This window comes from Bidens hawaiensis, unplaced genomic scaffold (genome assembly GCF_021521415.1).
Source record: "Bidens hawaiensis isolate Kalapana, Puna unplaced genomic scaffold, B.hawaiensis_p1.1 tig00032494_1, whole genome shotgun sequence".
In the NCBI taxonomy this organism is placed as follows: Eukaryota; Viridiplantae; Streptophyta; class Magnoliopsida; order Asterales; family Asteraceae; genus Bidens; species Bidens hawaiensis.
Window position 1 is genome coordinate 197,046 of NW_027495553.1, and position 27,976 is coordinate 225,021.

The 27,976-nt window shown below is 38.3% G+C and overlaps 2 protein-coding genes across 2 annotated transcripts; one reads left to right on the forward strand and one right to left on the reverse strand.

Moving 5' to 3' along the window:
• Nucleotides 1-410: 410 nt before the first annotated feature.
• On the reverse strand, nucleotides 411-1,510 carry LOC143583741 (protein LURP-one-related 10-like). Its single transcript, XM_077065969.1, has 3 exons — nucleotides 1,271-1,510; nucleotides 810-1,037; nucleotides 411-611 (listed from the first exon to the last, which is right to left on the reverse strand). Exons 1-3 carry the CDS (start codon nucleotides 1,508-1,510, stop codon nucleotides 411-413), a joined length of 669 nt encoding a protein of 222 aa, XP_076922084.1.
• A 23,805-nt stretch (nucleotides 1,511-25,315) lies between these two features.
• On the forward strand, nucleotides 25,316-27,969 carry LOC143583725 (subtilisin-like protease SBT1.8). Its single transcript, XM_077065953.1, has 2 exons — nucleotides 25,316-26,921; nucleotides 27,131-27,969. Exons 1-2 carry the CDS (start codon nucleotides 25,316-25,318, stop codon nucleotides 27,796-27,798), a joined length of 2,274 nt encoding a protein of 757 aa, XP_076922068.1. The 3' UTR covers nucleotides 27,799-27,969.
• The last annotated feature ends 7 nt before the right edge of the window (nucleotides 27,970-27,976 follow it).

Below are 27,976 nucleotides of genomic sequence, written 5' to 3' on the forward strand. Positions count from 1 at the left end.
GTTATTATTAAGTTTTTTTTTCTTTGTTATAATAAAACATTGCTTATGTAGATTGGTATTGTAATTGATATTGTTTCCTACATTCTCATTTTTAGTATATTGGTATCGTTTCCTATGTTCTCATGTTAAGATTATTTTCTACATGAACCTTCCAGCAATAGACATGCGTACAAGTATATAGTTTTTAAAAGACAACAAGTGAACAACTAACACATCACTCATGTAGGAATGATATACTATACTAAATCTGTAAAGCTTTATGTTCTTTCACCACTAAAAACTACAATCTTATCATAGTTCTAGCCGTTTCAAACTAAAAATGGAATTAAAAAAAAAATTAATGTCACAATGATTCACGATTTCACGGTTCAAACAAATAGAACAATTCAAGGATAATGCATGTACAACTACTAGGGGCCCAATCCAAGAGCTGATTCAATGACGCCATCAGTAACGACTTCAATAACTCTATCCCTAATCGTGGAGCTTTTGGTTGCATCCACAATCGCAATAAGTGTCACTATGAATGCATGATCCACATTAGCAAAAACGTCTAACATGAACCTGTCCTTACCAAACCTTATATTCTCCGACACTTCCATTGTGCGCATCTACAATAATAAATGTTTCATCAACATTATTTTGACTTCAATAGTTAGGGAAATTCAACAAAATATAACATATATTGGACCTAGAGATTGAAACTAAAAATTAACCAAGAAACATTGAACGATTCGATCAATAATTGATCGATATGTCACGAAATGGTAAAAATAAAAATAGAAAACAAAATGTTGAAGAAAAATTACTTGTGCTATTATGTTAGAATCTCCCATATATATCGTGCAGTTTCTCTTGGACCAACTACTTTTGATCATGAAATCCCATGCATCCTTCTTTCTTTTCTTGTTTGCCAAGAACACATGCATGTTAGTTTTAGATCGTACGGCATGTGCTGCTTGTGTGCTAAATATCATATCTGATTTTGCGACACTGTCGCTGAAATACACTTTCCATCTCTTATGTCCAGTCATCAACTGCAGATGAAATCAAACATCATTGCATGTCGGTTGCGGTGGAACCAAAGCTTTTGGTTAGAGGGTCATCAAAGGTCTTTTTCTTCTAATCCTACTACAATCAACCAAGGGTCCTTCCCATGTTTTTCTTATAAAAGAACGGTTTATATATAATATAAAGATTTTGATAAATTCTAGTGACCGCAAGGTCAATGGACCCTCTTAATCCTCATGTAGTTCCGCACCAAGGCAGCCTTGTCTCGAACCATCGCGATAGGTCTGTCATCGGCATGTAGAAGCAAGAATTGATGATGGAAGATTGTGTTGCATTCTTTTGCTTTGAGCATAACTTTATGGTTCGTATCTGTGACCAGAAGGCTGCCTTTTGAATTTGTCTCGACTATAACTTCAAGTGGATTCGATATTACGAATTGACGTCCTATCACGCAAATTGGAGATACCGCAGGTTCATCCTCAGGCTGAGCCATCGTCATCACATACGTACCGAAATTTATGTGTGTTGTGTCGTCAAAGGGAGAGTTTGAGAAATTGGCAATTAATATGATGGCAATATTGACCACTGTAGCCTTAAATGTCAATAGAAAAGCCATTCTTTTGAATATGATATTATTGTCTTATCCGACAATTTTGACCAAGGAAGAAACAAAAAGAAAAGCATGGTCCAAGAACAAATTAAGTTACCAAAACGTTTTTTCATAATATATTTTTTTACAAAATCTACACGTTCAAACTCAAATTTCAACACACTCAAATACCTCCCAATTTTAGATCAGAGAAATCACCGTTTCATAAATGACTAAACATGAACACTAATCAAGTTAAATGGTGGATATCGGATTTACTGAATTATTAAGACCAACCCAAAGATCATACATTTTTGGACCAACGGTGATCCCACGGGGCATCCAACTGGTGTTTGTGGGTTCCCATCCGTGTACAAGGAATCAAGGATGCCCTTTCCAGTACCTGTGACTCTCGTTTTTCAATTCCATGTGTACAGGGTGATCATCATCTATTATTGTACTTGTGGGTCCCAGTTGTTCGCTAAAAAACATTATGGAATGTGGCAGTGAGATATAATCTATGTAGGGTGTAAAACCTATGAGGATGACTTGTTGGCGCTATAACATACGTCGCCAAAAGGATTATACCAATAGGTGCTTTTAGCCGTTGACATAGACAAACTTACCCCGATAGCATGTCATTACCATACACTATCTTAAAAAAAAACTTTATTTATGTTTTTTCTTTTTGGCTGAACAACCATTTGGGGTGACAGATACTTTCGAAGAGGGAGAAAGAAGGGCGATTCATAAACATTTGTGGTTTTATTGCATGTTTTTGTCGGACTCAATACGTACACTTCTCTCTTTGGGTTCGGTTGTCAGTTTCAAATCTTGAACCATAATTGATGGATAGAAGTAGAGACAGGAGGTTCTTTGGTAAAGCCGCAAATACATTGTGTGCTTTTAACCCAACTCAAGCCGAAGAAGCTAGCTTACTCAGTGGTCACTGCTAATCACTTTTTATATCCAATCTTTAAGGTTGCTTTTTAAAATAAACTAGGTATTAACTAAAAATTTATATTGAAGCGTACGTAGAAATATTGACGTGTGTTTGTATTTGAAATTTAGAGGCACGCTACTTGTGAAAAAAAGTTAAAAATATATTATATTGACCATGATCGGTGTCGCACAAAACTTGTACTGCAATGTAAATATAAATAAGCGCAGCGCAATGGTTATTTGAAGTTTAAGAAACATAATAATTTAAAAATAAAGTATGTCAAATATTAATTATAGAAAGAAATAATGCAAAATCAAACATAAAAATGAGTTAAATCAATACGTCTACGAAGAGAAATAAAATAACACTAAATCAAAGTTGAAAATGAATTAAGTTGTAACCAACTATTTTGAAAATTGAGATATTATGTACACATGTAAAAAACTAATTTGTGTCTCTCATGAATAGTGAATTATGTGAGATAACTAACATTTGACTTTTAATATATATATATATATATATATATATATCTAATAACTAGTATTAAGCCCCCGCGTTGCCGCGGGAGCATAACATACCAAGTAGCGCTCATGCCACACCACGCCAGTGACCATCAACACATGTAAAAAACTAATTGGTGTCTCTCATGAATAGTGAATTATGTGAGATAACTAACATTTGACTTTTAATATATATATATATATATATATATCTAATAACTAGTATTAAGCCCCCGCGTTGCCGCGGGGGCATAACATACCAAGTAGCGCTCATGCCACACCACGCCAGTGACCATCAACACAAAAAAAAAACTCGTATAAAAAGAAAATAAAAAATGACAATATAAAACCGAACGAAAAGTAGCCTAAAAACATTGAACCATGCAAGTTAAATGTAAAAGACATAAAGCAATAACTAAGTCGATCTAGAACCCACCCGTTGCGACGGGGCCGTTAAACGGGGAAAAATATGTTTAGAAATGTTGAACCACATGCGCACAATGCGACGTGTTAACTCTCAAAATTTAGATCAAAACGTAAAATTTAAAATTTATAAAAACTCAAAAGTATAGAGAAACAAAGCTGAAAGTAAAATGTGTGAAGGATAAATTGTAAAAGATGTAACAGTTTTGGGTTAAAAGTTAAAATATTAAAGATAGAAAGGACCGAATAAAAAAAAATTAAGTACAATTTATAGAGCTCAAAATAGAACTTATGATGCATACATAAGTTTGCTATTTGTATGCATACATATATATAATAATCCCCACCCAAATTGAGCAAGCAGCATGGCTAGTTCTCTGGATGATACGATGATCGTTCGGGCTTCTTCATCTTCAACGAAGATGCGAGTTGAGATCAAAAAGTGGAACGCTGTATCTCTTTGGTCCTAGGGTACGTACTTATGTATTAAATATTATTATTATTATTATTATTATTATTATTATTATTATTATGATGTTTGTTTGTTTGTTTGCTAATTAATTAATAATTAATTTGGTTGATGCAAACAATTACAAAGCAGATATTGTGGTGGACAATTGCTTGCGCCATATGTATATGTAGGAACCACATCATGGATCTCTGTGAGTTTCTTTCTTTACTCTAGCTACTCTTTTATATCATATTAGATTTAGGTTATATATATGTATGTTTAAAGTTACTTATTCATAACCAATCAATTTTAACAGGCATTGAATGCCAAGCTAATCAACTAGTGAGGAATCTACAGTTGCTTGGGGTATGTATCACTGCTTGCTTTTCATCATTCAATTTCAGCAAACTTTATACATTTAACCAAGTTTATTTAGGCTGATGCTAATTCATTTCCTCCTATTGCATTTTTTAAACCAATCACTAACACTAACACCACATTCACTATTTCACTTCAAATTACAATTTTGCCAAACAACAAGTTTCTATATATCGTTTCACACTTTTTGAATCTGATATATATAGCCGACGTGTTTTTTCTATTTTGTTGTCTTACTTTGTACTTTTGCATAGTTCAGTTCCTGGACGATTATTTAGTTGATATAATGTAGTACGTGACATCTTTCTATTACTTATCTAATAACAAGACATTTCAATATGCTTGAAAATTAAAAGATGTTGAGACAATTTCTGAAAACAGAATCTTGCTAACCACAGTATCAAATAGAAATCTCAACTTTGTTATAGAATATGTAAAATACAGAACAAAAACCTAGTTGCAAATATAAAGAGAATTTAAAAACATAATTGCTGTTTTTTTCTCATCAATACACAACGGTTTTAACTGTATAGCAAATTAAGAAGCTTGCGTTTTAAATTTCTAGACATATAGGAAAACCTGAAAGGGGTTATTCATGGAGGCTATATATAGCAGGAGTTAGACCTGAAGTTTTCGTTATCTATGTATTAGAGCATCTCCCAGGTTAGCACTAAGTTTTTGCTCTAAAATATATAGTGTAAAAGGAGAATCTTACAATAGGAAAGCTGTTTTGTGTTAGTATAAATCCTTACGGTATATTGTTTAATTACTTAAAAATACATAATAGATTTCTCAATTAGTTTATCTTTATTTATAAGACTATAAACTAAATAGTAAATATACAATCATTTTAAATGGTATTTTATTTTCATATGACATGGAAGTGTTTTATTCTATAAATTTTATTATATAAACACTATAACTATAAAGTATATTATATAACACTAAGTTCATTAGAATCATTACAATGTTCAAAATGTGATGAATAGATGATTGATGTTTAATTTGTATATGCCGAGCGATACATTCTTGTGACCACATTGCATGACTGTAATCTTTTAAGTTTTTACGCTTCTTGTATGTAAAATTTTTTAATTCAGCTAAAGTTTTACTGTTTATTTTGCATTTGTGTTTATATATCCTTTTATATAACTTTACATTTTACCTATTTTAAAAATAATTTTGATGAGAAATTTGTTATAATGTTATTTATATATCAACGATCGGTATCAAAAGATTTGGAGAGTTGGTGTAGGTTTAATTTTGTGTAGTTTCTGTTGTAAGTGTACTTGCCTATGTTAGTGGGCTTGTTCTTTTCTTTCGTTTCGTTTGTAAGTTTCTTGGGCTCCTGGCTCGTTAGTTGTCGTTTGCAGCCCAAATTCAATTTTGATTTTTTTTTACCTATCGGCTTGTTTGTGCTGTGAACTCTGTTGTGTAAACTTTGTGCCGATAATTTCAAGTCTGTGTACACTAATTATGGAACTTGCAAATTTAGAAAAAAGGTTGGCTAAGCTTGGATGTACGAGACATGAATATTTTCCGGTTAAAATCTGCCAGTTAGAGCTGTTACTGGTGGCTGAATTTCATATTCAGTGCCAGCTAGCTATTGATAAAGTGACCCCTTTTCACCCGTATCGAATTCTGTCAAAACCAGTTACCCTGGACCAACCCACCCATTTTGTAATGAGTATGCCAACACTTGGAAATGATATAATTGAAATGGTGGCAAACATGTAGGTGTAAAAGTATTTGAAAAGGTGGCAGTGGCCTCATTCTTTGATTGATTATTATTATTTCCATACCTCTTTCCAGTGTCTGGAGCTTTTATCATCCCTTCCTGTTGGTCCTACTCCTTTATATATTCTGTTAATGATCATTTAAATGCATGTAATTGTAGGGGTGTGCAACCATGACTTTCACTTTCATTGTATTAGCAGATGGCTCAAAAACCGTCAAGTCTGCCCATTGGGTATACACTCGCACCCGCTAGCTCTTATCATGTTACTCTGCATCTAAAGATGATATTATTTTTGTATTGAGATTGACTCGTTGTGTTTTCCAGATAACAGTGAATGGGAATTCCAGAAGTATGGTCACTAGAAGTGGTGATGTTAAAATGATGATTAAACACCTTAATAATTTTTGTTTGTGAAGAAATTATTTCTACACTAAGTTTATCTATATCTGTGTATAGGTTGGTTGTAATGGATGGGCTAGTGCTCCATTAGAAGATGTTAATGGATGGGTGGGTGGGGCATTAAAGCTGTCCAACACTCACTCCCTTACTATCAGATCAAATCATGCCATTCCAAACCTACCACTTTCACTAGATTCATAATTTATTGGCCCATTCACACAAGTAACATATGGATATATATATAAAATATGTTATTACTCCCTAAACTCTGGTATGTTGTATTAACAATTTTGAAAGCGTTCATAAAGTTTAATTGTATGATATGATGATGAGTTGAAATTGAAAATATAAAGCGTGATAATTGGTGGGACAGGTATATATGGATAAAGTGTTAAATGGTGATTGACCAAATTAAAAGGGCTTTTAAAGCGTGTAAAGTAAGATAGAGTGAGAGATTGATTATGTATGCATGTTCAAACAGGTTACGACAAAGATAATTGTATTTGTATGCTTCTAAAAGAATTCTTCTCTTCCTAGAAAATCCATAATCATATATATATAAAAACAATTTAATTTATATTATTTAGACTTAAGAGTAAGTTTTGGGAAGTAGTCACGGGGCAAGTAGGAAGTGCCGGGATGGCGCCACCATTTGCGCATATGTGGACACCTAACACTATATGCTAAATACACATCATCACAATCACTAGTCACTTTGCTACATGTCCAATTCATATTTTAATGTTCTACTTATTTAAAACAAAGCTTATAGATAAAATATTTGTCAAATTTAAATAAGCAACGTATTAAATATACTTCGTGTTCTTATATTATAATAAATATATTTTACAGACTTGTTTGTTCCAAGAATCAAATTCAATTTCCTTAAACATATATGGGAAATCATTAGAGCTTAAGAGAGATTATTATAGATTAAAAGGGTGAATATGAGATTTGGAGTTGGAGTAGAAGAACCGTTGAGTGAATAGAAAACTTGTAGAAGAGATCCGGATTGGTTGTTTTCTTTGAGCTTTGTTGTTTTCTAAGTACTTGTTAGAGAATTGAGTTTGGATCTTTATTCGCGTATTTGTCCATGGTCACAAGACCGACTAAGATACAAATTATTTTTAGAGAAAATCACGGCAATGTTCATTTCTATTGAAGGGGGACGTAGTAAAGAATAACCGCTTGCTTGTGCTGATATTTCATATAAGTTAGGGGTATTCATTATTAGATTCGGACTGGAATAACCTAAATTTCGAATTCAAATTTGATTATCGAATTTGAATTTCTGGCTATTCGAATTGAATTTTTAATTTGAATTCAAAGTTAAATATGTTGAACTGATTTAGTTCACTTTTTTTCTTTTACGACTTTTAATTGAATTCGATTAATTCTTAACGCATTGCCAACCATAAATTAATAGTTAACGCATCGTCAACCAGGCGTATTTCGGCCACGCATCGTTATCTGGTTGGTTTACTAACTCATCGGTGGTGTTTCTTAACACATTGCCGGCGATGAGATACGTAAAAGATAAAGCTGGAAACTTTAATTATGAAGGACAAACTTGGAATCTCTTTTTATATAGGGGCTTTTTGAGAATTTTCCCAAAATGGTAAAGCCATGACGCGTTAGTAGTCAAAACAGGCTGGCACGACGCGTTAGTAGTTAAAACATGTAGGCCACGGCGTGTTACCGTTGGATAATTAACTCGTCGCCTCGATAATCTAACAGGTCATTGACGACGACATGGGTTATGGACAAACAAGAAAACTTGAATTGAGAGAGACATATTTGGAATCTCCTTCAATAATTAGGAACTTTTCTTGTAAAATAGGTTAAGTTTATATGTATTTAATTTATATTTTTTTCATGATTATCTTTGATTGATAGTTATAAATATATAATATCATTTAAAACGATAATATATAATTTAAGACCACTTAATTATTTATTTATATGGATGAGTTTATACCTACACTTTTAATCATAAAATTTTCATGATTATCTAGAAATAACAATTAGACCATAGGGCGTGCGATGTGAAACCATCCTGTAGCTTGTGCTCACAAACTTCATGCCATGAAACACCGCGCTATGTGAGTGTGAACTACGAGAACTATTTAGGGCTGAGCACGGTTCGATTCGATTCGGTTATTAGGCGAAACCGAAATCAAAATTGAAGTAATCGGTTATTTGAATATGCAAACCGTTCGATGTTCCGGTTTTCGGTTAATTTCGGTTTCGGTTCGGTTAGTTTCGGTTTTTTTTCCAATTATGTGTTGACATTGCAAAAAAAAAAAAATGAAACTGCATATTTTAAGCTTGTATAAGAACGTGTTGGAGTATCACAGTCCACATATATATTGAAGTCAAAAAACAAAAATAGTCACGTGTTACATGGAAATATACGAATTCAAAGTTGCTAAATAGAGTTTAAAAATTAAAAAGCATTAAAATTTTAGTCTCGATCTTCATTCATCATCTTATTTATTTATCTTAAAAGTTTAGTCTATTCATGATCATCTTGATAATCTTTGTTATCATCAATCGGTTCGGTTCGGCTTTTTCGGTTTTTTAAAAATGGATAACCGAATCGAAACCGAAATTTTGGTTTTTCAATACGAGCCGTATAAATTACTTAGCCGGAAAACGACTATATGATCGATGTCGAAAGATCGATAAAAACCATTTATAAATTACCTTTACTAGCGAGGGCAAGTAAGGTGTCGAATCCACAGGGAATCAGTGGAAAGTGTTAATCAAGTTTAATGGTTTTTAATTAATTATACGGGTGGACAAACGATGTCAAACAGTTTGAATATTGATTTGTTTGTAAAATAGTTAGAGAAAACAGTGACACACTTCAGGTTCAGGTAATGCAATAAACTGATAGATGATAATTTATACCAATTGGGAAATCACATAGACATGATTCGTTTATTAGAATAGATAAATGATTACTAGACACAATAGTTTGGTTATGATGATTCATAGAACTTAATCCGAAGAATTGACACAACTGAACACGGTCTACCTAATTACCGGTTCACTAATACAAAACTAAGCATCTATCAATGATTAATGGCAAATGGTTCAATGACGATAAGAACTTAATCCTGAATGTTGATGAACACAAACCAAATAATTTATGATAAATGGAAGTCAGAAAAACAACTGTTAATCGGGTTCAATAAACAAGTAGATTCAATCAACCAAAAGATTAATCAAAACTAAATCCCAATACATGTAATATTCATAAAAATAGTAAGTTCATATGCAAACTCTACACCTGAAGTGGTCACGAGTGGTTTAGCCTTGCCTCTTCATCATGATTAGCTTGCTTATGGATTTAAAGGATGAAACCATTGATGATTATGATGATTGAGAGGTGTTAGAATGGTGAAGAATGGCCCCAAAATCACCCAAATATGTTAAGGTATGAAGCATATCCGTCCTAGGGTTGAACCGGGCTTAAATATGGAAGAAAATACCAAAAAATCGTGTTTTTCCGCCCAGGCGACCGTAGGCTACGGTCCAAGCTCAATGCCTTACGGTGACTGCCCCCTCACACTGTTTTGCCCATAACTTCTTCGTTATAGCTCCGTTTTATGCACCGTTTTCGGCCACGTCTTCGTTTTCAAATTCTCTATCATTCCATGCAATAAAATCTTCATTTACACTCCATCTCATATGCTCCAATTTAGCTCCTTTAAACTCTGCTCACCTGTAAACGTAAAACCACTCAAAGTAATCGTGTCCAAGGCATATAAACACATAAGACACACGATATAACTTACTTAACACACATTATTTCATCCACACATCACTATACGAGCCAGTAAGAGCCGTTTAGTGCTACAAATTACTTGGCCAAATATGTTATGTAAATTTTAATAAACAATTTATTTTATTCTAAAATATCATATAATTCAACTTTTCAATATAAAACATAATTCTATACAAGTGAAACAAAATATTAAATGGTTAAAAAGGAGAGTGATTAAAATTGCAAAAAAAAATATGGTGCAAAAAAAATATAGTGCAAGTCAGATAATATATTTAGATGATAGCTACATAGGATGTTAAAATCATAAATCACATAAATACATGGTTGTCAAAAATTTGTGCCCAAAAACTTGTCTAGCCTGTATAGGCCTATACGGCCCGTATAGGGCTATACGAGGCACTACAAACAATGACCGACAAACATCCGACACAAACTGACAAGATTCAGGTGCTATACGAGCCGTATAAAAACAATGATGTGGAAAAATCTCTAGTGATGTAGGAGGATTCTACGCCAAAAAAAATATGATGGATCATACATTAAAAAATGGTAATGGTAGGAGTAAGAACAAATGTTTAAATAAATAATAGAACAATCATTTACAACGGGCAGAGGAGTGAGGCCACATTGAACTAATAAAAGAGCCGTTACAATATCCCTTAGGCTGAGGGGTGTGGGGCTTCAACGGGGGCGCTAGAGCCCCTCCGCTCGCACCCCCAGGCGCTAACACCACACCACCGGGGCGCTAGCGCGAAAAAACATGCAGGCGTGAGCCTGTTAGCGGGAGAAGAGAGAGAGAAAGGTACATAGGTTTTAGCAAAAGAGCCGTTGAGCTCATATTAAATGTGTTTTTTTTTGTGAACCGTAGTTCGTGTGTCCAGTTAGGGTTTTGACTAGTGTGCCGTTGGAGACGTCCCAGATGCTTACGGTTTTGTCGTCGGAGGCGGTGGTGGCGATGTAACGGGCGTCGGAGGAGAATGCGACGTCGGAGATGCCTTGGTCGTGGCCGACGAATTCGTGGAGGAAGGAGCCGGTGGATTTGGACCACGTGCGGGCGGTTTTGTCGGCGGAGGCGGGTGGCGATGAGGGTTCCGTCGTCGGAGAATTTGACGCTGGAGATGGCGCGTTTGTGGCCGGTTAGGGTGACGGAGTTTGTACGGTTGGGGCATGGTGGTGGTGGAGTCGATGTCTTCCGATGAAGCCATCGTTGAGTGCGGTGGTGATTGACGGCGAGGTTAAGGCGGAAATAAGAAGTAGACAATAGAAAAAAGTGTTGGTGTTTTGGATACGAGGTATAGGATGATAATAATAATCAGATAATGTGTGTGTTTTAACTTAAGTTTTACCTTTTTAAGTGTTAATTAGTCGGCAAAATTGAATTTAGTTGTTTTGATTGAGTAGTCAAAACTCCATTAATCATCGTTGGTTAGTCGGTTTGAGTTAACTCTTTAATTAATCATAATTCAGCATAATTCGAGCACAGGTTTATTATCCATTCATCGTTTATCCATTCATCGTTTATTTTTATAAAAAAATAAAAAAAAAATTCGCTGGAGCCCCTGCTGGAGCCCCTCCACACCAGGGCAAGGGGCTCCAACGGGGGCTCCAACACCCCCTTATCCAGTTTCTCTCTATGCCACACGTCATAATATTATTGGTTGGAGCCCCCACTAAAGCCCCCATTAGAGCCCCCACACCCCTCAGCCTTAGCGTCAGCATCGGTGCGCTGGGGCTCCTTTTCTTACACTTCCAACCTTTTTTTTCTTTTTCCATATAATAACAAAATAAATAAATTCCAATTTTTTTTCTTGAAAAGGTAAAAAAGAAGATGTTAAATCATGGGATTTTTGCGTAAAAATCTGAAGATAAAATCAAACCTGATTGTAATAATTTTCGTATATTATCTGTTACATACATACATACATACATATTTATTTTTAGACATAGAAAGAAAGCTTTGGTTTCCCACTAGAAGCGGACAACTCATGGAAGTGTGTGAAGCTATGCTGTCTTTTTATTTTATTTTATTTTTCCCCCAAAAATGTTGTCATTTTACCATTTTTTACCAAAATAGGGTGGATGGAAAAACTATTTACCAGAATAGGTGATTTGAAACTTATTATTGACTGCATCTTTTGGTATAACTGTTTATTCTTTACCTTTTAGTAGATATTAGTAATTCTTATTTTTTTAATAAAAGATAAGTAATATTACCCTAAAATATAAATGTCAGTAATATTACCCTAAAATAGTGAAACTTATTTTTATGTTATACGCATTTAAATTCGGTGTATTTTTTAATATATATATATATCTGTCACATCCTCAAAATTCATTAACGGAGTTTTACCGTCAGAGGGTGTGAACTAACAGGATCGGAATCATCAGTTATAATCAAACCATAAAAACGTTTAAATGATAATAAGTGCGGAAGCGTAAAACCATAGAAACAATGTTACGTCACTCAGGACGATTTAAAACCAATGATAACAGTTAAAAGTAAGTTTGCATAGTTAAAAGTTTTTTTCAAGCAATGCATGTTCCTAAACCGCGCGCCCGCCTCGGCTACCTGAGAATAACATACTAAAAGTGTCAACACAAGGTTGGTGAGTTCACAAGTTATATAAAAATAAATCGTTTAGCGTTTGCGTTCAGCGTTTTGCGTTACAGCGTTACAGTGTTTTGCGTTACAGCGTTTTGCGCTACCAGATAGTGTTATGTCAATTATATATCGATAGGTAGCTAGTCTATACAACAAGTATTACTAAGTGTTCGACACCGAAGCTGACTCGTTTATTAAGTGCCTTGTCACCAGGTCCTCCAGACCATGGTACGTGTTAGCCAAAATTACACCCGCTCGACCTCCAGTAGAGTTTAGCGTTGGGTGGGGTTTGTCAAACCCAGTAGTACTACTCAACAGTGACTCGCTATTCAAAATATTAACCGGTTCGATGTGTAGGACTTCAAATGTTTTGTTTGCCACTTAGCCTTTACAAGTGATATATAATTTATAACAAAATCTTAAATGCGTTGTGGAGTATGTTATCTCCCCAAGTGAAAAGCGTTTGAAAACAGTTTAAAGAGGGGAAAGTGAAACTCACTGTTTGCGAAGAATTTCCCAAATTAAATCACCAAGATGCGCGTCACAGAAAAACTCTCTCTAGCGTTCTAAAACAACAAAGAGATTTTCTAAGTGTCGGAATATTATCGAGTCTCTAGACCCGGCACATAATACCTAAGCACATAACATGTTTCGTGTTTCGTTTGTGAATTGTGTGTGACTTTAACAAGTGTATTTGTGACACATTACATGTGTAGGCAATCTTATACGTGTCATGTATTCATAAAGTACATAACTAGCCATTATTTCCCATAAGGGCAATTTGGTCAACACTTAACAATTAACTAGCAACTATTCCCCAAGAGGGCAATTTGGTCAAATCATTACAATCAATTAGCTATTATTCCCCGCAAGGGCATTTTGGTCAAAACACGACATTTATCTTGCAATCATTCCCCTCAAGGGCAATTTGGTCAAAACACGATAATAAATTAGCAAGTATCATGTTTCATGCAATTTCACAAAACTCAGCAGCTAGTTTCACCGAGACAGAAATCCTACTTGAAAGATTGTACTATTCCACCGATCATAGCATCTCAATTAATTTACCAAAAATCATCACAGAAGCATATATGTCTTAGGTTTCCAGAAAATATTTTATTACTTTTTTATTCCTCATAGTTTTCTCACAATCATCAAATCATTACAGCAAACTCATAACAGTCAAATTCATGCGCAACAGAATGTTATTTGCAATTCCCGTTAAACGAAAAATCCAATAAATGCAAGACCACTTGGGTTAGGTTCCTAACTCAATAAGTCAACTTCCAGAAGTGGAACCAACCCAATTGGTCTCGTAGTTCATGAGATATAACATTTACAAAACAACCTAACAGCAGGTCTAACAGCTCAGCTTTGCACAACGTTTTTGTAAAATCATAAAAGTTAACTTCTACTTGTCCAAAAATTACAAATTTATACTTTATAGAAACTAGACTCAACCTAGTTTACTTTAGTACCAATAATCCCAACCAATTTTCACGTTTACACTTCGTTACAGTCACTTAAACATCATATACACATTCTGTCCAGAAACTGTTTGCATCCAAACTCAACATAATAACAATCTATGAACTATCATGCATTCATATAACCCTCTAGACTCCATAAACACCATCCATGTACATCAATTACACATTACATACAAGATTAGGGTTTTTGCTTGAACTCAAATCAAAGACACAACAATCAACATGTTACAAGATCAATTCTACTTATCAAATCATTACTCAATCAACAACAATCATATTGATTACATGTATTCATGAAATCGGCAGCTTAGGGTTTACAATTAACCCAACAAACATCAAAATCAAGCAACAAGGATGTATAGGATAATCAATTATACCTTCCTAGCACCTAGTTCTTCAATCAAAGGCTTGATTTCTTGCTTGTATGTGTGTGTATAGTGGACGGCAGCCAAGGGAGCAAGGGAGGGAGGGGCCGATCGGACTTGTGGGGTTAATAATAATGAGTTAGGGTTGATTGTTAAGGATATATTTATAAACATACAAGTTACACTCAAGTCCCTCTACTTTCAATTGTTGTTTTTCTAGCTTAACTAACTAGTTTACATCTTGAGTTAATGCTCATAACCATGTTATCACGTAACACATAAGTCTAACACATAATTATCACATAATTACTGTTTTGACGTTTTTCGTTTATTCATTAATCGTTTGTGTCAACTCGTTTGCGTTTCGGTGCAAATCCCGAAAGACTACACATGTAGTAAGTGTTAAGCGTCATTTAAACCCTAGTTTAAATGTAATGAAGAGTGCGTTATAGATTTAGTGATCTTAAGTTTGAATTGACGGAGTTGAGTTAACGGAGTTAACCTGAAATTGACGATTGTCACATCATTCCCATGTTAAAGAATTTTCGTCCCGAAAATTTGAGTCAAGTCGTGATGAGTGTCTGAAAGGATAAGAAAAAAAATTTCAGTTTGTCATATCATCCCCTAGTAGAAAGAAATTTCGTCCCGAAATTTAATTCATACCTCCGGTGATGTCTGACGGTTTGCCGGGTTTCGCGGTTTTCTGTGTTTGGTTAGCCCTTCAAAAAGGTGAGGATAATTTTTCATCATTTGATCCTCGCGTTCCCACGTGAACTCCGGTCCACGTCTCGAATTCCAACGAACCTTAACGATTGGAATTTTGCTGTGCTTGAGCGTCTTGGTTTCCCAATCCAAAACCTCGACTAGTTCCTCAATGAAACGTAACTGTTCATCAACTTGCAGTTCCTCCAAAGGGACTACTTGGGTTTCATCAGATGGGCATTTCTTCAAATTGGACACGTGGAATTCATTGTGTACGCCACTGAGTTCTGTTGGTAGGTCCAGTCGGTACGCCACTGGACCAACGCGCTCAGTTATCCGGTAAGGACCAACATATCGTGGGTTGAGTTTGTTTCGCTTACCAAAGCGAACCACACCTTTCCAAGGTGAGACTTTGAGTAACACTCGATCGTTCACTTGAAATTCGAGAGGTTTTCGGCGCTTGTCGGCGTAACTCTTTTGGCGATCTCGTGCTGCTGCCATGCGATTTCGGATTTGAACAATCTTTTCCGAAGTTTCGAGTACCAGTTCCGGACTAGTGATTTGGCTGTCACCCACCTCTGCCCAGCAGAGTGGTGATCGACACTTCCGTCCGTACAGCGCTTCAAACGGCGCTGCTTTAATACTTGCGTGGTAGCTGTTATTATACGAAAATTCTACCAAAGGTAAGTGAGGTTCCCAACTTTTTCCGAAATCCAATACGCAGGCACGCAACATATCCTCCAGGGTCTGAATAGTTCGTTCACTTTGCCCATCCGTCTGAGGATGGTATGCTGTGCTCATATCAAGACGGGTGCCTAGCGCGCTTTGCAGCGACTTCCAAAAGTGCGACGTGAAACGAGAATCTCGATCGGAAATGATCGAGACAGGCACTCCGTGTCTAGACACCACTTCTTTCATGTAAACACGAGTTAGTCTTTCCATTTTGTCCGATTCCTTAATCGCTAAGAAGTGTGCAGACTTAGTCAACCGGTCAACGATCACCCAGATGGTATCGCATCCCGTCGGTGTCTTAGGTAAAATCGTAAAAAAATCCATTGAGATGTGTTCCCATTTCCACATTGGGAGTTCCGGTTGTTGCAGTAGACCAGATGGTTTCTGGTATTCTATCTTGACTCTGGCACAAGTCAAGCATTTGCTCACGTAGGTGGCAATGTCGGCTTTCATGTTCGGCCACCAGTAAAGTGCCTTTAAATCATGATACATTTTATCTGAGCCAGGGTGGATAGAATATCGGGACTTGTGGGCTTCGTCCATCACTAGAGTTCTCAACTCTTCGAACCATGGAACCCAAATCCGATTATCAAAATATCGGACCCCGTCCGATCTGGTTTCAAGTTGCTTGTTCATGCCCCGCATGAGTTCCGATGGAAGATTGTCATCTTTCAAAGCTTCAAGTTGCGCATCGCGAATCTGATCGGGTAAGCTGGCATGAATCGTGAGTTGCAATGCTCTCACCCGTCTAGGTTTATCTGTTTCTTTTCTGCTGAGGGCGTCGGCCACCACATTGGCCTTGCCAGGGTGGTACTTGATGGCACAATCATAATCTTTAAGTAGCTCGACCCAACGACGCTGTCGCATGTTCAGCTCCTTCTGATCGTAGATATGTTGGAGACTCTTGTGGTCGGTGTAAATGATAAACTTGGTACCGTACAAGTAATGCCTCCATATCTTAAGAGCAAACACCACAGCTCCGAGTTCCAAATCATGGGTCGTGTAGTTCTTCTCGTGAACCCGTAGTTGTCGAGAGGCGTAGGCTATAACCTTCTCGAGTTGCATCAGCACACAACCGAGACCTTGTATAGATGCGTCACAGTGTACCTCAAAATTTTCCGTTCCCTCGGGGAGGGCTAGAATAGGGGCGCTACAAAGTTTGGTTTTCAACAATTGAAAAGCGGATTCTTGCGCGTCACCCCAATTGTACTTAGTGCCTTTGTGAGTCAAAGCGGTGAGGGGTTGAGCAATCTTTGAAAATCCCTCGATGAAACGCCGGTAGTAGCCGGCCAGTCCTAGGAATTGCCGCACCTCAGTCGGAGTCTTAGGTGCTTCCCAGTTTTTTATGGCCTCTACCTTACCGGGATCGACATGGATACCATTCTCGTTGATCACATGTCCTAAAAAGTGAACCTCGCGAAGCCAAAATTCACATTTCGAGAGTTTAGCATACAGTTGTTCCTTCTTCAATAATTCCAAAATTAACCTCGAGTGCTCTTCATGGTCAGCCTCGTTCTTGGAGTAGACGAGAATATCATCAATGAAAACAATCACAAACTTGTCGAGGTACGCCTTGCATACTCGATTCATGAGATCCATAAATACGGCTGGTGCGTTGGTTAAGCCAAAAGGCATAACCGAAAACTCGTAGTGACCATACCGTGTTCTGAAGGCCGTCTTTGAAATATCTTCTTCGCGCACTCTCAGTTGGTGGTAACCGGATCACAGATCGATCTTCGAGTAGTAACTCGATCCTTGAAGCTGGTCAAACAAATCATCTATTCGGGGTAAAGGATAACGGTTCTTGACCGTCACCTTGTTCAACTCCCGGTAGTCGATGCACATTCGGAAAGTCCCGTCTTTCTTTCGGACAAACAAGACAGGGGCTCCCCACGGCGATGAGCTAGGTCGGATAAAACCCTTATCCAACAAATCTTGCAACTGAGTGGACAGTTCCTGAAGCTCCGCCGGTGCGAGCCGATACGGGGCTCGTGCTATGGGTGCTGCACCGGGTGTCAACTCAATTTGAAATTCGACTTGACGAATAGGAGGGAGTCCAGGCAAATCCTCCGGGAAAACTTCCGGAAAGTCTTGCACAACCGGTATATCTTCATTTCGTTTCTCCTCCGCGGGTTTCTCAACGATCTGGCCAAAATTGCCGGATGACCCTTTCGTAGATACTTATGCGCCTTCATAAGGGTAATGATGCTGGTGGTCATGCCGCTTCTCTCACCTCGGACCGAAATGATCTCGTCGGAAGGGGTAGAAATGTGAACTATCTTGTCGTGACATATAATCTCCGCTCGGTTCTCGGATAACCAGTCCATGCCGACAACGACATCGAAACTACTAAGCGTAAAAGGAATAAGGTCGATGTCAAAGACATGACCTGACAGTTTTAACTTGCATCCCGCAAGTACATGAGTCGTTACTATAGTCTTACCGTCAGCTAATTCAACAAGAAACTTAGCATCTAACGGAGTTGGAGTTAAGTCTAAGAGTTGACTAAAGGCTTTCGACACAAAACTCCTATCAGCTCCAGTGTCAAACAATACAGAAGCAAAACAATCGTTTACAGGGAACTTACCAGTCACCACGTGCGGATCATTGCGGGCTTGACCCGACCCAATCACAAAAGCTCTTCCCTTGCCATTGCTTCCACCATTACTGCCACTTCTATTACCCCCATTGTTGTCGTTCTGTTTCAGCTTGGGACAATCCTTCCTGAAGTGACCTTCCTGCCCACATTCGTAACATCCCTTCGTCGTCATAGGTGGTTTAGGAGCACCCGTTGCCACAAGGTCTCCTCTACACTCCTTCGCCTGGTGACCCATCTTTCCGCATCTCTGACACTTGACACGGTTACACGGGCCAACATGATGATAGTTGCACCTATTGCACTTCGGATATTTCCCAGCATATCCGCTTGAACCCTGCCCGCTACCGTTGTTATTGTTGTTGTGACTTTGATTGTTAAAGCTCCGAGGGAATTCGGGCTTACGGTAGTGCTGTTGCGGTGGGAGGTTCGAGGATGAGGATCTGGTGTTGTCAAACTTCCTCTTTCCGCTGCTCGGGTTGTTGTTGCTGTTGTTGTCATTACTCGGGTTGTCACGGGCCTTAGTGGTTGAACCCCTAGGTGGTAACGCACCTTGGGTCACAGCCTGATCCGTCAGTTTGTGAGCTAAACGGATCGCTTGTTGAATCGTGGCTGGTCTGGAAGACGTCACCATGCCCTGAATCTGCGGTGCTAACCCATCAATGTACATTTCAATCCTCTTACTCGGTGGATCCACCATCCGCGGACACATCACAGCCAACTCGTGAGAACGAGTAGTGTAGGCTTCAATTTCCGAGCCCACCATCTTCAGTGACCAGAACTCTGATTCTAACTTCGAAATCTCTTCTCTCGGACAGTACTCCTCTCGCATCATGTTTTTGAACTCCTCCCAGTTCATAGCATTAGCCAGTTCCAATCCAAGGATCTGCACGTTCGAATTCCATCAAGTGAGGGCAGAATCCTCAAGTGTTCCAGCAGCAAATTTGACCCTACTGGCAGGGGGACAATTGCACATCTCAAATGCCGACTCAGCCTTCTCAGCCTAACGCAGGAAGCCTATAGCTCCCTCAGTGCCCTTAAACGTACTGAGCTTGCAGTCAAGGTAGTTCTTGAAGGTACACGTTCCACTTGGACCTCCAGCTTGATTCTGAACGTGTGCGGCTAAAGCGGCCGCTGCATGGTCGTTCAGCAGAGTTTGGAGTTCAGCTGCAGTCAAGTTGATGCTACCACGTCCACGTCCAGCGTTTCTTCCAGCCATTTCCTAGAATCACAGTATAAAATGTTAAACATGAATTTTTTCTTTCATATACAACACTCCATACATGTAATAAAAAGATAGGTAAGAAAGAAATAAGAAACAACATCACATCACAACCACATATTAATCTAAATAAAAATTCATGATTAAAACCATTGTATTCGCTACAAAGTATTTCCAATCAATCCTTAATATCATAGAAAAATAATAGTTCGGATGGAGACATCCCCTCCATCTAAGTGTCATCATCACTAGATGTCATCGTCTGAGGACACCTCTGAGTGTGCCTCCTCCTCAGCCGGTTCTTCCTCCGGTTCTTCTTCGGGTTCCTCCTCGGGATCTTCTTCAGGCTCTGCCTCAGGCTCGGCCTCAGGCTCTGCCTCAGGTTCGGCTGCGTTCTGAACAAGTTGCATTTGTAAGACATCGCAACGCTCTAGAGCTATCTCGGTTCGGGTCCTTGCTACCTGGAGTTGCTCTTGCAAGTCTATCATCTCGGCTTGCATCTTCCCCATAATCTTCATTTGTTGATCACTAGCTTCTTGCATTTCCTTCATTGCCGCTGCCATGCGGGCAATCTCCTCCTTAGTCTCGGTTCCGTCTTTTAACAGTCTGGAAACGTTCGCTCTCGTATAGCGCATGTAACCAACATCACGCTCCAAACAAGAAACAACAGCTGCGAGAACTCGCTCTACAGGTTCGGTTATGGGTGGTAGGGTGTTGGGATAAGCAGGGTGGTTCGGGTGAGGTAACGGGGGAACTTGCTCGCGATAGACCATACGCCTGATCATCTTAGGGTACCAATCCCAGCTAACGTCGTTTTCGTATATGCCTCCGGATAGGCGGTACCTCTTCGGTGCGGGAGCTTCGAGTTCCGGGACTACACGGGGTGGCGATGCGGTGGGTAACTGCGGTTCCTTCCCGTGAGCATGCGTCATCGAATCGGATGATGATAAGGGTGGCGTCGACATTCCTACAGGTAAGCCGTGTATGCGCGCGCGTATGAGTGAAAGAGGTAAAGAGATAAGATTACAAGACTACACAAACCTATGCAGTGCGTATCATTATAACTAATGGGTCGTCGCGGTTATAGTCTAGTATGCATGCAGCTTCTAGTTCGCTATAACCAATGGCTCTGATACCAATCTGTCACACCCTCAAAATCCACTAACGGAGTTTTACCGTCAGAGGGTGTGAACTAACAGGATCGGAATCATCAGTTATAATCAAACCATAAAAACGTTTAAATGAAAATAAGTGCGGAAGCGTAAAACCATAGAAACAATGTTACGTCACGCAGGACGATTTAAAACCAATGATAACAGTTAAAAGTAAGTTTGCATAGTTAAAAGTTTTTTTCAAGCAATGCATGTTCCTAAACCGCGCGCCCGCCTCGGCTACCTGAGAATAACATACTAAAAGTGTCAACACAAGGTTGGTGAGTTCACAAGTTATATAAAAATAAATCGTTTAGCGTTTGCGTTCAGCGTTTTGCGTTACAGCGTTACAGTGTTTTGCGTTACAGCGTTTTGCGCTACAGCGTTTTGCGTTACCAGATAGTGTTATGTCAATTATATATCGATAGGTAGCTAGTCTATACAACAAGTATTACTAAGTGTTCGACACCGAAGCTGACTCGTTTATTAAGTGCCTTGTCACCAGGTCCTCCAGACCATGGTACGTGTTAGCCGAAGTTACACCCGCTCGACCTCCAGTCGAGTTTAGCGTTGGGTGGGGTTTGTCAAACCCAGTAGTACTACTCAACAGTGACTCGCTATTCAAAATATTAACCGGTTCGATGTGTAGGACTTAAATGTTTTGTTTGCCACTTAGCCTTTACAAGTGATATATAATTTATAACAAAATCTTAAATCTGTTGTGGAGTATGTTATCTCCCCCAAGTGAAAAGCGTTTGAAAACAGTTTAAAGAGGGGAAAGTGAAACTCACTGTTTGCGAAGAATTTCTCAAATTAAATCACCAAGATGCGCGTCACAGAAAAACTCTCTCTAGCGTTCTAAAACAACAAAGAGATTTTTCTAAGTGTCGGAATATTATCGAGTCTCTAGACTATGTACATAATACCTAAGCACATAACATGTTTCGTGTTTCGTTTGTGAATTGTGTGTGACTTTAACAAGTGTATTTGTGACACATTACATGTGTAGGCAATCTTATACGTGTCATGTATTCATAAAGTACATAACTAGCCATTATTTCCTGTAAGGGCAATTTGGTCAACACTTAACAATTAACTAGCAACTATTCCCCACGAGGGCAATTTGGTCAAATCATTACAATCAATTAGCTATTATTCCCCGCAAGGGCATTTTGGTCAAAACACGACATTTATCTTGCAATCATTCCCCTCAAGGGCAATTTGGTCAAAACACGATAATAAATTAGCAAGTATCATGTTTCATGCAATTTCACAAAACTCAGCAGTTAGTTTCACCGAGACAGAAATCCTACTTGAAAGATTGTACTATTCCACCGATCATAGCATCTCAATTAATTTACCAAAAATCATCACAGAAGCATATATGTCTTAGGTTTCCAGAACATATTTTATTACATTTTTATTCCTCATAGTTTTCTCAAAATCATCAAATCATTACAGCAAACTCATAACAGTCAAATTCATGCGCAACAGAATGTTATTTGCAATTCCTGTTAAACGAAAAATCCAATAAATGCAAGACTACTTGGGTTAGGTTCCTAACTCAATAAGTCAACTTCCAGAAGTGGAACCAACTCAATTGGTCTCGTAGTTCATGAGATATAACATTTACAAAACAACCTAGCAGCAGGTCTAACAGCTCAGCTTTGCACAACGTTTTTGTAAAATCATAAAAGTTAACTTCTACTTGTCCAAAAATTACAAATTTATACTTTATAGAAACTAGACTCAACCTAGTTTACTTTAGTACCAATAATCCCAACCAATTTTCACGTTTACACTTCGTTACAGTCACTTAAACATCATATACACATTCTGTCCAGAAACTGTTTGCATCCAAACTCAACATAGTAACAATCTATGAACTATCATGCATTCATATAACCCTCTAGACTCCATAAACACCATCCATGCACATCAATTACACATTACATACAAGATTAGGGTTTTTGCTTGAACTCAAATCAAAGACACAACAATCAACATGTTACAAGATCAATTCTACTTATCAAATCATTACTCAATCAACAACAATCATATTGATTACATGTATTCATGAAATCGGCAGCTTAGGGTTTACAATTAACCCAACAAACATCAAAATCAAGCAACAAGGATGTATAGGATAATCAATTATACCTTCCTAGCACCTAGTTCTTCAATCAAAGGCTTGATTTCTTGCTTGTATGTGTGTGTATAGTGGACGGCAGCCAAGGGAGCAAGGGAGGGAGGGGCCGATCGGACTTGTGGGGTTAATAATAATGAGTTAGGGTTGATTGTTAAGGATATATTTATAAACATACAAGTTACACTCAAGTCCCTCTACTTTCAATTGTTGTTTTTCTAGCTTAACTAACTAGTTTACATCTTGAGTTAATGCTCATAACCATGTTATCACGTAACACATAAGTCTAACACATAATTATCACATAATTACTGTTTTGACGTTTTTCGTTTATTCATCAATCGTTTGCGTCAACTCGTTTGCGTTTCGGTGCAAATCCCGAAAGACTACACATGTAGTAAGTGTTAAGCGTCATTTAAACCCTAGTTTAAATGTAATGAAGTGTGCGTTATAGATTTAGTGATCTTAAGTTTGAATTGACGGAGTTGAGTTAACGGAGTTAACCTGAAATTGACGATTGTCACAATATCGTTTTAATATATTTCAAAGATTAATTTTTTTCCGAACGACATTCAAAGAATATAGCTGTTAAAGAATATTGTTGTTGAATTTTGTATCGCATCTTTTATTAAAAGTTATTCAATTTTTTTTTAAATCATTCAACTAAGAGGTTTATAGAACATATAAGAGGTTTCAAAAACTGATTTCAAAATTTTATAATCATTGTAATTACTATATTAAATGTTTCTTAGACAACGTTTATGGCGTAAACTATACCAAATGTCGATATTGTACCGGTAACGACACGAACATATGCCGACCAAACAACATTCACTACAAGGAAAACCACTTTTATGGGCGACGCCTGCCGCCCTTAAAGACCCCAAAAATCGTCGCTAATTGATATTATCAGAAGCGGTGTGAATATCCTTTTTTTTAATCTTCAATTTGTGTAATATATTTAATTATTTTTAAATGTTATGTTTTATAAAATTTGAAATATTTGGTCGTGACATGCTTGTGTTTATCTATGTTTCTACCCAACACATCGATCCAACATAACAGTCATTAATTTTATTCTTGAAATTTATAAAGTTTTGAAAAAATATTTTTGCATTTTCAGATGCATTTAGTTATTTGAATCAATTTTGATGGAAAAATATTAAAAAAAATTCTCGTTGACCTGATATATAAAAAAATTATCATTCATGTATAATTTCTTATTCATGTTTTCTATATTTTACATTTACTTTTTATATAATTTGTATGATATATGATAAACAGAAATAATAAACATAACTATATTTTGATGTAATACCTTTTTTAAAATCACTAGCCATTTTATTTTATAGCTTTAATATTATTGGCATTTTTTAACAACAACTACTTTTTTTCATTAATATTAGGAGTGAGAAAATGTAAGATTCCAATAAAATACCTATTTTAGTAAATAAGTTTCAAATCGCCTACTTTAGTAAACAATTTTTTCACCTGCCCCATTTTGGTAAAAAACTCTGCTTTCCCATGAATCAAACAACACTGTTTTATTATTTGGTAATATTATGTAACGCACGGCAAATAACAAAGACGATATTATTGTAACAACACATACACATGGTTACAAATATCTATCTCAACTGTAAACACATGTGATTGCAAATGGAAACACAGGAAAAGGAAATGGTGTTTTTTATTTTAAGAAGCAAACAAATGCCTTGTGACTTTCTTCAACTTCTTCTTCCCCAATCTTCATTCCTTTAACTTGTCCTTTTAATCCTTATTATATACTTATATTGATTATTATTATTTTCAACATATCACTGCTGTATAGATTTTTGTGTGCGATACTCTTTTTTTTTTTTAATTATTATTATTTTGTGTAAATTGAAACGAAAAGGTAAAACAAGAGACGCGCAAAATCGAAATGAGATGAAGATTTAAGATATTTAATAAAAAAATAAGCACCCAAATTTGCAACACACTCGCCTATAAAAGCAACACCAGTCCTAGATCCCATTTCATTCTTCTTCTTCTTCTTCCTCTCTTCTCACAGAGGGTTACTTCACTTACTAAACCAACCAACAATGGCATCTGTTCTTTGGGCATTATTATTATGCTTCCTGTTCCCAGTTCACCCTTCAACCGCCGAGAAACGAACCTACATCGTCCAAATGAACCACCACCAAAAACCCACATCCTACCTCACGCATCACGACTGGTACGCCGACAGCCTCCAGTCACTCGCCTCCACCACCCCTGACGCCATCCTCTACTCCTACACCAACGCCTACCACGGCTTCTCCGCCTCCTTAGATCTGGACCAGGTTCAGGCCCTCCGACACTCCGATTCCGTACTCGGGGTGTACGAGGACACCGTCTACCAACTCCACACCACCCGCACGCCCGAGTTCCTGGGGATTCAAAACGAATTGGGTCTGTGGTCGCCGCAACAACTCAATGCGGCTTCCCATGACGTCATCATCGGTGTGCTGGATACAGGGGTTTGGCCCGAGTCCAAAAGCTTTGGCGATTCATCAATGCCTGATGTACCCGCTCGGTGGCGTGGGGTGTGTGAGGAAGGTGAGGATTTTAAACCAACTGTGTGTAATAAGAAACTGATTGGTGCCAGGAAGTTTTCCAAAGGCTTTCGCTTGGCCGCGGGGGTTATATCCAAAGAAAAGGATTCGCCCCGTGACCAAGACGGTCACGGGACGCATACGTCCACAACCGCTGCGGGTGGGCAGGTGGGCAACGCTAGTCTTTTTGGCTTTGCTAGCGGTACTGCGCGTGGAATGGCAGTCCACGCGCGGATTGCCACGTATAAAGTTTGTTGGAAAACCGGTTGTTTCGGTTCGGATATCTTGGCGGGTATGGATCAGGCAATTTCCGACGGCGTGGATGTGTTGTCTATGTCTCTTGGTGGAGGCTCGGCGCCTTATTATCGTGATACGATTGCGATTGGGGCGTTTAAAGCAACTGAAATGGGTGTGTTTGTTTCATGTTCTGCTGGGAACAGTGGGCCGTCTAAGGCGTCGCTTGCGAATGTGGCTCCGTGGATAATGACTGTGGGTGCGGGGACTCTCGACCGTGATTTCCCGGCTTATGCGATTTTAGAAAACGGTAAACGGGCGACTGGGGTGTCTCTGTATAGCGGGAATGGCATGGGTGATAAGCCGGTGGAAGTGGTTTATTTCAATGGGAAAGGGAGCAATAGTTCTAGTAATTTATGTTTGTCAGGTTCCCTTCAACCGGAAGCCGTTCGCGGTAAAGTGGTGTTCTGTGACAGGGGTGTGAATCCGCGTGTTGAGAAGGGCCAGGTGGTGAAAGAAGCTGGAGGGGTCGGGATGATACTCGGGAACACGGCTGAGAGTGGAGAGGAGTTGGTCGCAGACAGTCATTTGTTGCCGGCTGTGGCTGTTGGTAGAAAGATTGGGGACCAGATCAGGGAATACCTGAAGACAGAGGCAAAACCCATGGCACTGCTTAAGTTTGGAGGGACGGTTTTGGGGGTTAAACCATCGCCCGTGGTGGCGGCATTTAGTTCCAGAGGTCCTAACATGGTGACACCGCAGATATTGAAGCCTGATGTGATCGGTCCAGGAATGAACATCCTGGCCGGGTGGTCAGAGGGGATAGGACCAACCGGGTTGGAGAGCGATACCCGCAAAACTCAGTTCAACATTATGTCAGGTAATTGAATTTCACTATTGTTCCTTGTTAATACACAAAGGGTAGGAACATAAAATTTGATGCCAAGGATTAAATAAATAATCAAGCCTAAGATCTTATCATGTGTCTAGATGCCTCTATTAATTGATGCCATAAGTTAAAGATACCTAAATGAATGCTTGATTACTATAATATTTTGAATTTAAATCTGGTTAGTTGATGTTGTGCAGGTACATCAATGTCCTGCCCCCATATCAGCGGATTAGCAGCACTGCTGAAAGCCGCACATCCAGGATGGAGCCCGAGCGCCATCAAGTCTGCTCTTATGACCACTGCCTACACCCTTGACAACACCAAATCACCCCTACGTGACGCAGCCGGCGGTCAACTATCCACCCCATGGGCTCATGGAGCAGGTCATGTTGATCCACACAAGGCAATCTCTCCTGGCCTCGTGTATGATATCACAACAGACGAGTACATCGCATTCGTTTGCTCTTTGGGCTACAACATTAAGCAGGTGCAATCTGTGGTGAACCGCCCAAATATGACGTCTTGTGCCAAAAGGCTAGGTGATCCAGGCAGATTGAACTACCCATCATTCTCAGTCCTTTTTGGGAAGTCACGAGTAGTGAGGTACACCCGTCAACTAACGAACGTGGGAGCTGCTGGGTCGGTTTATAGTGTGGAAGCAGAGGCACCAAAAGGAGTTCAAGTTAGCGTGAAACCAAAACAACTTGTTTTCAAGAATGTGGGTGATAAGATGAGGTATACGGTCACTTTTGTCTCACAGAAGGGTCTGGGTGGACGCGAGGATGCATTTGGGTCTATAACTTGGAAGAATGCTGAGAACCAAGTTAGGAGCCCGGTTGCTTTTGGGTGGGAGCGATTTGCTTAATTAGTTTTGTTTTTATGATTATGGCAATTTGCACATAGAAACCACAATGAGCTCTGTTTCTAGTGCTTGAAAAACTAATGTAATAGTAGTAATAGGTGTTATTAAATGCATGTAATCAATCAATCAATCAAGAGAAAGGAACTTTTGGCATTGATTATTTAATAATAGTTACACACTT